General features: G+C 32.1%; 2 protein-coding genes across 2 annotated transcripts in view; both read left to right on the forward strand.

Moving 5' to 3' along the window:
* Window positions 1–287: 287 nt before the first annotated feature.
* LOC107850306 (plastidic ATP/ADP-transporter) lies at window positions 288–4,003 on the forward strand. The gene is made up of 5 exons (XM_016694726.2): window positions 288–1,235; window positions 1,856–2,110; window positions 2,426–2,569; window positions 2,671–3,018; window positions 3,316–4,003. Exons 1-5 carry the CDS (start codon window positions 462–464, stop codon window positions 3,673–3,675), a joined length of 1,881 nt encoding a protein of 626 aa, XP_016550212.2. The 5' UTR covers window positions 288–461; the 3' UTR covers window positions 3,676–4,003.
* Window positions 4,004–4,154: 151 nt separating this feature from the next.
* The window catches only part of LOC124889296, a 10,549-nt gene continuing 2,058 nt past the window's right edge, over window positions 4,155–12,645 (forward strand). Inside the window, exon 1 of the mRNA XM_047400753.1 lies at window positions 4,155–6,311. Coding sequence (XP_047256709.1) covers window positions 5,736–6,311 — 576 coding nt within the window. The 5' untranslated portion in view covers window positions 4,155–5,735. The remainder of the gene's footprint in view (window positions 6,312–12,645) is intronic.

A 12,645-nucleotide genomic window follows, 5' to 3' on the forward strand; every position in this document is an offset into this window, starting at 1 on the left:
TATTGAAAATCAATAATCTGCTGGATATTTGATTTAAGTTATTTCATCAGATTTACGTCTCTTCTTTCTTTATATTTCTGATCGCAAAATTCAATAAGAAGTTTAAAAAAAGGTTTCAATTGTGATCCCGCTCAATCTTACTAATGAAAATATTTCACTGCTCAAATTTTTTACTCCAAGATAAATTTTAAAACTTAAAAATTACAATCCACATGTTCTACTATTGAGCCCGTGCTGACACGTGACTTACGCTTCTAGTATATATATATATATATATATATATATATATATATATATATATATATAGAAAGTAGAGATTTCTTATTTACCTCCCTCGGGCCTTATCCCTCTCATCTCCTTCTCTTTCTCTTTATGTTCCAGCTGTTAAAGGTCCAATCTTTTGAGTTCTATTGGACTTAGCAGAGATAGAGAAAGAGGGAGAGAGATAGAGAGAGGTAGAAATGGAAGGTGTTTTGCAAACAAGAGGGCTTCTTTCCCTACCTTCCAAACCCAAAATCAAGGCTTTTTACCCACTGCCTCAAGGGGGTGTAAGGCATAGATTCAATTCATCAATTCCTCTAAAAGCTAGGCCCCTTAATGGTTTATCTCTATCCTCTAATGGGTTTCAAAAATTTCAAGAATTTGCCCCAAAGACTCAGTTGTTCGGCCAAAAGAACAGGTCTTTTCCCATCTGCAAAGCTGAGACTGCTGCAGCTGCAGATGGCCAGCCACTTTTTGCAGAAAAGGAGCAACCTAAGTTCATGGGGATTGAACTTGTGACCCTTAAGAAAATTATACCACTTGGGGCAATGTTCTTTTGTATTCTATTCAATTATACAATTCTTAGGGATACTAAGGATGTATTGGTTGTAACAGCTAAAGGGTCCAGTGCTGAGATTATCCCATTCTTGAAAACTTGGGTAAATTTGCCTATGGCTATAGGTTTCATGCTGATGTACACAAAGTTGGCTAATGTGTTGTCAAAAGAGGCTCTTTTCTATACTGTTATATTTCCCTTTATTGCATTCTTTGGGGCATTTGGGTTTGTTTTGTATCCTTTTAGCAATTACTTTCACCCTACAGCTTTTGCTGATAAACTTCTTAACACTCTTGGTCCAAGATTTCTTGGGCCAATTGCTATACTGAGGATCTGGAGTTTCTGTTTGTTCTATGTCATGGCTGAGCTTTGGGGAAGTGTGGTGGTTTCAGTACTCTTTTGGGGATTAGCTAATCAGGTAAAATTGTGTCTATGAATATATTTTGTGCATTAGTAACCATTTTATGGATGCATAGTCTTATTGTATGGATAATCTGTTTAGTTAGATTATGATATTATCTAGAATTTGCATGTTGCCTCTTTGTTTCTGGATGGTTGCTGCTGCAATTTTGTGAGGTAAGTGCGATCTATTTATAGCAGGAAACAGTCTGATATACATGTGCTCCTACACTCTGCCTTCCTGGCATTGTTTTGTGGAGGGAGGAGCAAGGTAGTATAGCATAAGGGTGGCATTCTAAATTGTTTCGCCAGCTTTATCTAATATAGCTCTAATTGTAGATGACTTAGCTAATGGTTCTGTTTGTGTGCCGTCATGCTCATTTGAGTCTTCAAATATTGGTGGCATCATTTTGTCATTGTTTGTCTTGGTCTGCTGTTTTCGTAGTTGCAGTTAGTCATACAAATTTGTTAACGTTTCATTCTGTTCCCCTGTTGTTATTACCATTCTACCGATTGTGTTGGACAGTTTTAATATGTTCATCAACATAGCTATCTGTATATACATTGCCCTTGACCTCTGGCGGGGGAAATCACTATTATTGAACTTACCAGAGATTGTTTTGGATAATTTCTTTGCAGATTACGACTGTTGATGAGGCTAAGAGATTCTATCCCTTGTTTGGACTTGGTGCAAATGTTGCTCTTATTTTCTCTGGTCGCACAGTGAAGTACTTTTCTAGCTTGAGAAGCTCTTTAGGTCCTGGAGTTGATGGCTGGGCAATCTCCCTGAAAGGGATGATGAGCATTGTAGTGTTGATGGGTGGGACAATCTGTTTCTTTAACTGGTGGGTAAATAGAAATGTTCCTCTCCCCACTCGTAGCAAGAAGAAGAAGGTAAGTAGCTAAACCATTTGCCATTGCTTTGATATATGTGACAGTTACTTCCGAAGCAACTAGTTGATAGTAGAAGAAACTATTTATCTTTTGCTTGACTAATATTATTTCTTATAAAGCACTCTAAGTCATCAATTTGTTTCTGAGAAGCAGATGCAAACCTCTTTGTCCCTCTTCCATCTCTTATACAAAAACGAAAATCCATTGCTAGTTAAATCTTTTCAAATATTTATCAATGGTGTCATTCAGATATTATACACAGATCTTTTGTATTAAAGAATCATGTTTACATATCTGCATTGTTTGACTTGGCAGGTAAAACCTAACATGACCACAATGGAGAGCTTGAAGTTCTTGGTCTCTTCAAAATATATCAGGAATCTTGCCACATTGGTTGTAGCATATGGCATTAGTATCAACCTTGTTGAAGTTACATGGAAGTCGAAGCTCAAAGCTCAGGTAAATTATTACCGACTGATAGTTTTTTCCTTTAAAAGTTTTGAATTCGGATTTATTTCTCATTTGATATTCTAACTCATTCATTCTCTCTCCATGTGCAGTTCCCAAGCCCCAATGAATACTCTGCATTCATGGGTGACTTCTCAACTGCTACTGGAATAGCAACTTTCACAATGATGTTGTTAAGCCAATGGATCTTTGACAAATATGGTTGGGGAGCTGCAGCGAAGATAACACCTACAGTCTTGCTTGTTACTGGAGTTGGCTTCTTCTCCCTGCTTTTGTTTGGTGCCCCTCTAACACCTACCCTTGCGAAGTTTGGGATGACTCCTCTTCTAGCAGCTGTCTATGTGGGGGCAATGCAGAACATTTTCAGTAAGAGTGCAAAGTATAGTTTGTTTGATCCCTGCAAAGAAATGGCCTACATTCCATTGGATGAGGACACCAAGGTATCATGATATCCTCTGTATATATTATTAACTTTAAGGTATCAGTGCAGCTAAAAGAGCTTTCCGAAGTGCTGAATTATTTTCACATCAGTGCAATCAAACGTTTATGTTAGAAATGAAATTTCAAACATGTGTACCTGAAGCCTAATGTTGGCGGTGCATATAATTCTTGGTGATATATGTCACTGACATGACATAAATGTCTGTTTAGTTACATATAACCAGAAAAGTTCTAGTATCACTTTTCAAACCAACTGGTTTCGCTGAAAATTAATATTGAGTAATTTCTTGTATCAGGTTAAAGGGAAGGCAGCAATTGATGTTGTTTGCAATCCACTAGGAAAGTCTGGAGGAGCTTTGATACAACAGTTCATGATTTTGACTTTTGGTTCACTTGCTAGCTCGACTCCCTACCTTGGCAGTGTGCTCTTAGTAATTGTCCTTGCATGGTTGGCAGCAGCCAAGTCTTTGGATGGACAATTCACTCAATTACGCCGAGAAGAAGAGCTTGAAAAGGAAATGGAGAGAGCAACTTTGAAGATCCCTGTTGTATCTGAAAATGGAAATGGTCCTCTCTCAAGTAGTTCGTCACTGAATCCCGCTGGAGGTGACTCAACCAACGCTTCATCGGAACCCTCCTCCCCAAGGAGCCTGTAATGTCATTGTTGAGATCACTTGCAGAACAGGAGGAATAAAAAGCGAATATAAGATGCGTCAGGTGGTATCTGGAATGCTGTCCAACTATGAACTCTGATGTCAAATCTTTGTTGGTTATAGGAATTCATTTTTACAAGAGAAATATGTTTAGATACAAGCAAGGCATGTCACCAAATTAGCCAACCTGCCATCCCATATTTATTTCCTGACAGTTATACTTTTGCTCAGTTTTGTAGCTCGAGTTGTTGTTGAACAACTTTTTTTGGGCAATGTAAGCATTTGTTGTTTCTACAATAAATTATCTTGGTAATGCTTTTATTTGGCTCAAGAATGCTTCATGAGAATTTTGTCAAGGTGGTTATGCATGAGATTACTGAAGAAACTTTTTTTTTTTGGGTTCTGCACGATGAGGATAATCTTGTGTAAAAACTTCTCTGGCTTGTACATCTGCATTCCAATCCAAAAATCAAGTTCTGGATTCTGAAGTCTATGGGGATAGAGTTTGCAGTAAATTGTCTTATTGACTTCAGCTGTTAAATGTTTTTATGTTATGCAAGTCTTTGTTAATGGAAGGGTTACAGGTTTAAGCTAGTCGATAATCCTTTTCAAAGATCATTTGTGTAGGCCTTTTCTGAAAATTACATGGAAAGTACAATAGACCAACATAGTTAAAAAGTTCTCCTGAATGAACTCTTCATGCGATGATGGCTGAAAAATCAGAAACTCTTGCTGACCCGATGCAATTAGAGGACCTGTAAATACATCCTTCTGAGATAAACTGCTGTAAAATACTTTACTACCTACTCTATAGTATACGAACTCCCTCCAAATCCAAGAAGCAGACCTACAGGATGAAATCACACCTCTGCAAAGTCTAGACAATTTCATTCCACTAACCACAACTGATAAGAATAGACTCTACTCGCCGTGGAAATACTATGTTATAGTTAAACTAGTCGGTCGAAAAGTAGGGCATCAATTGCTCAAGGAGAAGCTCACCAACCTATGGCGCCCAACCGAAGAGATCTTCCTAATTGATCTGGGAGCAGACTTCTTTTTGATTATGTTTCAACAAGAACAGAATATGACTCATGGCCTTCACGATGGGCCTTGGTCTTTGCTTAATAGCTTCCAATCAATACAAAAATGGGAACCTAAGTTTAGAGCATCCCAGGCACGTATTGCTTACTCCGCCATATGGATAAGGTTGCCAGAATTACCAACAGAGTTCTACGACTTGGACATCCTTCTCAAGGTAGGAAGTAAAATAGGCACTCTCCTTAAAATAGATTCCACTACTTCATCTACGTCTCGGGGGAAATACGCTAGGTTATGCGTCCAAGTGCCCTTGGAACAACCTTTGCAATCCCACATATACATAGGCACTCACAAGCCACAGATTCTTTACAAGGCGCCAACATGCTATGTACCAAATGTGTAAGATTGGGGCACACAACGACTATGTGTCTTTATAACCCGGTATTCCATACCAATCATGCGGAGTCGTCAAAAGAACAAGAATACCCAGTGGATGGCTGGAAGTTGGTGCAATTCCCTGCCCGATCCCACCAGAAATCGCCAGCAAAAACAAAGACTGGTAATCAATTAAGTGAACGACCACGTGGTAAGCTACTTCCAACTGCTACTGCAGATAGATCAGCGGGTCTAAAAAGCACAGGTAAGTTTTTTAACTCTCAAATCTCGGGCGAATCGGGTAGTGCCACGTCCGCTGATGTTAGTCATTCTCGTTTTGCCCCTTTCCTTAAATGATGGAGTTAGTCTACCTGTTAAAGAAGGGACCACCTCGATTTCGACCAATCCCCATTGTTCTAGGTCTACCCTCGATGACAAATCTCTATGCGACACGCCGTATGCTTCATCATCTAAGGATTTACATTTTACTTCTCAACACCTAATATTTGATGCAGCAACAAATTTTTCTCCACCTGGACCCCATGTGGTGAACATGCAATCTCCTAGTCAGCCCCTTAGCCCTAAAGCTTCTTCATCCATATCCCAAAATATTTCCAATCCTTGTGTACCATGTGTCACCCCTTTACATGGCATTACAACTGGTACTCTCAGTACTGACTATTCATCAACTCATAACGTATCCACAAATAAACCATCCTTACCTACTCCAGATACTCCCTCACTCATATAATGTCCCAAGCTCTCCTCAATTATTCCTTCAAGGGAGTTCATATCCACCACAAACCCAAACCTCCTATCCATCATCTACTCCAAACTTCCCAAATGACGAAAAGCAACACCAATCCCTCTCAACCAGTTTTCACCACGACGAATCCGATTCCGACGACTCCACCCCAGTCTTGGCTGGAGGCGGCTCTAAAGGGACATGCCCTAACTTTTACCATGTATGTAGAGGGCAAAGAGTGCCTAGTAATAATCCAGAATCCAAAGGACCTTTCTCAGATCATTACGGAAGGCATGAAGCTGGGGTTGGAGGCCTTTGCACATCAGCAGTGGTATGCGACACCTCCCTCAATTCCCAACTCATTTCGCGCATCCCCATCGAATGTCTACCCACCTGTCTTGACAAACCTAATGATGTCGGGACTATCGGTCTATCCACAACTTCCGCAGGAAATGGAAGTTATGTCATGGATCTAGAGGTATGTGGCAACAGCTCCAACGAAAATCTATTTCATATATCCGCACCCCTATAAATGGTATCAGAGCCAATAATTTAAAAAGTAGAGCAGTGAGATATATGTTAGAATTTATCTATGTTTATTGAATTAATTATGAGAACCATTTAAAAATAGAGAAGCTTTTAGAAAAATTAAAGATTCTTTAATTAATAATTATTCAGAATATACAAGTCTAAATAAAATAAAATAAAATCAAAGATTAGCCTACCTAATTACCTTAATATCTGGTATTGAAGCAAAATTAATAATCCATTTAAAATCTAGAAGAATGAAGATGATAAAATTAGATTTAGATATCCATTAAGATATTATAAACATGGTTTAAATGAATAAAGTGCAGAAATATAAAGAATTAAAACAAATTATTTCTGAAAAACGTAAAGAATTAAAAATAAGAATAGAAAGATTACATTATAATATATGTGCTGGAGTTAGTGAAAATTCAATAAATACACAAAAAGATGAAATATCAAAATTAGAATCACAAATAGACAGTTTAGAATATATATATCAACATGAACTATTCACAATAAAATGAACAAAGAAGAATTTATAATAGATGAAAAAATATATGAAAATCACGAAGGATTAAAAATAAAAATAGTATTTTCTAATCTAGAAGAAGATATAAGAAAATAGGTGAACATTTATATCTAATGTTAGAAAAAGAAGAATTAAAATTAGAAGATAAATTGACAGTAATGGTAAGAATAGAAAGAGAAAATGAAGAGATAGATAGAAAAAAGGAATAGAAAAAATAAAACAACAAACTACGGAAGAAATACGAAAAATAGAAGAAACCAAGAATAGTAGGATTGCTGAATTAGAAAAAGAACTACAAATGTTAAAAGATCTGTATGAACAAAGACAAAAGGAAAAAGAAGAAAAAGATAGAGAACAAAAATTACTAAACGAGATAAATCAATTTAAGAAAAAATTGAAAATAAGAAACAAAGAATTAGAAATAAATAATATAGATATTGAAGAGACAGATAATTATGATTCAGAAGATAGTGAAACATATACAGAAATATTAACAAATACAAAAAATTTAGAAATCAATGAAAAACAAAAAGTAATTAATGAAGGAAACTTGGAAAGTACCAACACAAAAATAAATACTCTTGATAAAAATAAGAAAACCTATATATTATAAGAGCAAGTTTAAAAAATATAATGAATATGACAAATGGACACCAAAATAAATAGTTAATAAAAATTATAACTTTTTAGACCTAGACTGTGTAATAGATACAGAAAAAATAATATAATTATGAATAGGATATATGACAAAACAATTATTAGATAATAATATAAATATAACAGATGCACCAAAATATATAGAAAGAACACTAATAGGATCAGTAAAACTATGGTTTTCAAATTTAACTGAAAATAGCAAAAAAGTATTAAGAACTAATAAACCTATAGAAGGAACATCATCAACAACAACTAAACTAACACCTATAGAATTATTAAAAAAATACGAAACAGCTATAAAAGATGAATTTGGTAGTATGACAACAATAAAAGAAGAACAAGATGAAGAAAAAGATACAAATAGAAATTTAATGTTAAAATTAGCAATATGTAATATATGTTATATAGTAGATGAATATACTTGCGCCATTTAAAGAATATTATTATAAATGAGCATATAGTATAGAAGAAAGTAAAGAGATAAGGAAATTATATTTTAATAAATTACCCGAGCCATTTAGTTCAAAGATAATAAAAAGTTGGAAGAAGCAAAAATAGTAGATACGTTAGGAGCAAGAATAAAATTTTTACAACAATGGTATAGAAACTTATGTGAAAAATATAGAGAAGAATTAAAAATGGAAAAAACATTAATAAAAAATTTAGCATGTTGCAAAAATAAAATAACACCCCAATTTGGATGTGAAGAAAGATATTATAAGAAAAGAAAAAGACATAAGAAATATAAGCAATATAAAAAATCAAAATATAAATATAAGAAACCAAGAAAAAGATATTATGTAAAAAATTATAAATACAAAAGACCATGTAGAAAGAAGAAATCTATAAAAGAATGTACTTGTTATAATTGTGGAAAGATAAGTCATTTAGCTAGAGATTGTAAATTACCTAAAAATTCAAAAAATAAACAAATATCAGAAATAAAAATAGATAATACAGAATATATACAGATAGATTATATAGATTATGAATTAGAAAGTGAGGATAGTATATATGAAATTTCAGAAAATGAAACAGATAATGAAATAGATAGTGAAATAGATGAATCAAATGACTGAAGAAGATATAAAAATAATAACAAAGGAAGAATATTTAAATGATGAAGAAACGGAATAAAAAATAATATTTGACAGTAACATATTTGATGAAATAAAAGGAAAAGAATTAGATTTAAGTGTAGAAAAAATATTTAAAATACCAACAATAAAAAATGTTTTTACCAAAAAAAAGGATGAATATTATGTAGTATGCCAAAAAGAACATGTAATAGACTGTAGATATGCAAAAGACAAAGCTAGTATACCACTAGTAACAAAAAGAATAATTAATAAAGAAATAAATGATATAAAAAGTAAAGGAGATCCAATAAAATATGTACACCTTGGAGGTACAGAGATACTAATAAAAGCATGTTTTAGAGAAGGAATAAATACACCAATAGAATTATATTTAGCAGATGATAGAATTATAAAATCTATAGAAAAAAGTATAATAACTGCCGTAAAAGGAAATTTAATATACCAAAAATTTAAATTTATAATAAGTGCAAATTATTCAGTAGCAGTAACAGATAAAAATATAGATAAATCACTCGTATTATATTGAAAAATATCAGAAATAAATTAGCCCCAGGAAGTAAAATATTTACAGCAAGATGCAAAAATTTATATGTATTAACAACAAAACATAAAATAACAGAAAAAAATAAGATTAATTAGATATGAATAGAAAGCCCATTCGAACAAATTGTAAAAACAATAGATTATAATGATTATAGCTATAGAGACATAGATATAGAAGAAAATTTAGAAATAGTAAATGATAGAATAAGTACAACGAAAAGAATAGCTGATGAAAAACCAGAATCATCAACCTCATAAAAAAGAACAAGTTATGAAATAAATTCAATAAGTAATTTAAACCAATATTACATAACAGGAAAAATAAATGAAAAAGAATATCTAATACTTTTGAATACAGGACAAGAAGAAAATTATATAGCAAAATATCTAGTAAAAAATGAAGAAATAAAAATTGATAATGATATGTGCCCAGATCTACCAAGAAGTTTAATAAATAGTAAAAATATAGCAGAAAAAGAAATAATAATAGGAGTTAGAAAAATAAAAATAGAATTTGAAGTAAAGGAAGAAATGCAAAAAACAGATATAATATTAGGAATAAAATGGCTAGAACAAGTAAAACCATATAATATCGAACATACACAATTAACCTTAACATATAACAAAGAGAAGTTATTCTTAAGAAGAGCTTTAACATAAAATGAAAATATATGTATTAATGAAGATAGTAGTAGAAGGATATTACAGTAGATATTATACGCCTATGATAGATACAGGAGTAGAAGCTAATTTATGTAGATATAATTGCTTACCAGAAAGTAAATGGGATAAATTAAAAACACCAATAATAGTTAAAGGATTTAATAATGAAGGAAGCTTAATTACTTATAAAGCTAGGAATGTAAAAATACAAGTATGGGATAAGGTATTAATAATAGAAGAAATTTATAATTATGAACTAACATCAAAAGATATACTTTTAGGAATGCCGTTCTTAGATAAATTATATCCACATATAATAACTAGAACAGACTGGTGGTTTACAACACCATATAAACAGAAAGTACGAGCAAAAAGAGTTAATAATAAAATAAGAAAGAAAACTGATTGGATAAAAGGAAGTGAAAAAATTACACAAAAGTTAGAAAATATAAAAAATGCTGAAGATACAATAGAACTAGTAGTATTTTCGATAAATAAAACAGAAATAACTATATTTTCAATAAATAAAATAGAAATAATTAAGAAAAATTAGAACAATTATATAGTGAAGATCCATTAAAAGGATGGGAAAAACATAAAACTACTATAAAAATTGAATTAATAGATAAAAATAGCATAATAACCCAGAAACCATTAACATATAATTTTGACGATTTAAAAGAATTTAAAATGCATATAGATGAATTATTAGAAAAACAATATATACAAAAAAGTAATAGTAAACATAATAGTCCAGCATTTATAGTAAATAAACATAGTGAACAAAAAAGAGGAAAAAGCAGGATGGTTATTGACTATAGAAATTTAAATGCAAAAACTATAACATATAATTATCCAATACCAAATAAGATATTAAAAATAAGACAAATACAAGGATATAATTATTTTAGCAAATTCGATTGTAAATCAGGATTTTACCATCTAAAGTTAGGTGAAGAATCTAAAGAATTAACCGCATTTACGGTACCACAAGGATTTTATGAATGGAACGTATTACCATTTGGATATAAAAATGCACCAGGTAGATATCAACATTTTATGAATAGTTATTTTAAACAATTATCTAATTGTATAGTATACATAGATGATGTATTATTATATACAAAAACTAAAGAAGAACATTTGAAATTATTGGAACAGTTTACAGATATAATAGAAAAATCGGGAATAAGTCTAAGCGAAAAGAAAGCTGAAATTATGAAAAATCAGATAGAATTTTTAGGAATACAAATAGATAAAAGTGGAGTAAAAATGCAACAACATATAGTACAAAAAATAATAAATTCGAAAGAAGAATTAGATACAAAGAAGAAATTACAATCATTTTTAGGATTAGTAAACCAAGTAAGAGAATATATTCTAAAATTAGCAGAAACTTTAAAACCACTACAGAAAAAATTAAAAAAGGATGTAGAATATAACTATAATGAAGAAGATAAAAAACAAGTTCAAAAAAAAAAAATTACTTTGTAAAGAATTATCAAAATTACAATTTTCAGATGAAAATAGAAAATTTATATATATAGTAGAAGCAGATGCTAGTGAATATAGTTATGGAGGAGTACTTAAATATCGATATGAAGCAGAAAAAATAGAACACCATTGTAGATACTACTCGGGTACGTTCAATGAGACAAATAAAATGGGAAATAAATAGGAAAGAATTATGTTCATTATATAAATGTTTGTTAGCATTTGAGCCATATATTGTGTATAACAAATTTATTGTACGAACAGATAATACACAGGTACGCTGGTGGTTAACAAAGAAAATACAAAATTCAGTTACAACAAAAGAGATTCGGAGACTAATCTTGAATATATTAAATTTCACATTTACAATTGAAGTGATCAGTACTAACAAAAATGTTATTGCAGATTACATATCAAGACAAAGCTACACAGACTGAAATAATAGAAGAAGATACTCTAGAAAAAATACTTAGCACCCTAACTACGCTTTCAATGAAAGTGGACAGTATGGGTAATGAGATAAAAAAGGTAAAGACTAATGAAGATAAACTGAAGTCTATAGCTATAAATCAGCTAACTCAGCAGTGTGCAGAGCTATGTCGATCGGAAGACATTAAAGTTCCAGAGCTAGAAGGAGACGATGGGACACTCCATAAAACCCATAACATTTATCAATCTACTTCTGTAGGTACAAGCAAAGGAGTTAGTCGACCAAGATACCAGAACATGAATATGAATAAAATATTTGAAAAACCATTTACACCAAAAACACAAAAAAGACCACTTGTTCATACCCCCACAAGTTACCACATATCGAGATAACCTAAATCAAGATAAAAAAGTTTACAACTACACAGCCCAGAAATACATAGAAAATATCTACAGAGTACAAATTTTTCTAAACCTTAACCCCAAAGCTAAAAACATCAGAGAACCAAACACCAACTATATAACCCAAAAATTACAAGGATATAACAAATTAATTGCACTATCCAAAACTAACCCAAGCCTAGTAAGAACTTGTTTTGACTATGGACTATTAAACACCATATACATCCAAGAAGGAGAAGAATTAACAGCTATGGAAGAATTACACAAGATATTCACCACCTACAAAAGGATAACGAAAGGAAATCTATTTTACATAAAGTGTTATACTGCACCAGCAGAGATATTATATGACGAAATAAAATCAGTTATACAAGTTGTAAAAATAGGACTAACCAGAGATATGATCATACCAGAAGATATTACACAGCAACCGGAGATACCCAGAATTGAGATACCCAATTTCT

Source organism: Capsicum annuum, chromosome 12 (assembly GCF_002878395.1).
Source record: "Capsicum annuum cultivar UCD-10X-F1 chromosome 12, UCD10Xv1.1, whole genome shotgun sequence".
NCBI classification, from domain to species: domain Eukaryota; kingdom Viridiplantae; phylum Streptophyta; class Magnoliopsida; order Solanales; family Solanaceae; genus Capsicum; species Capsicum annuum.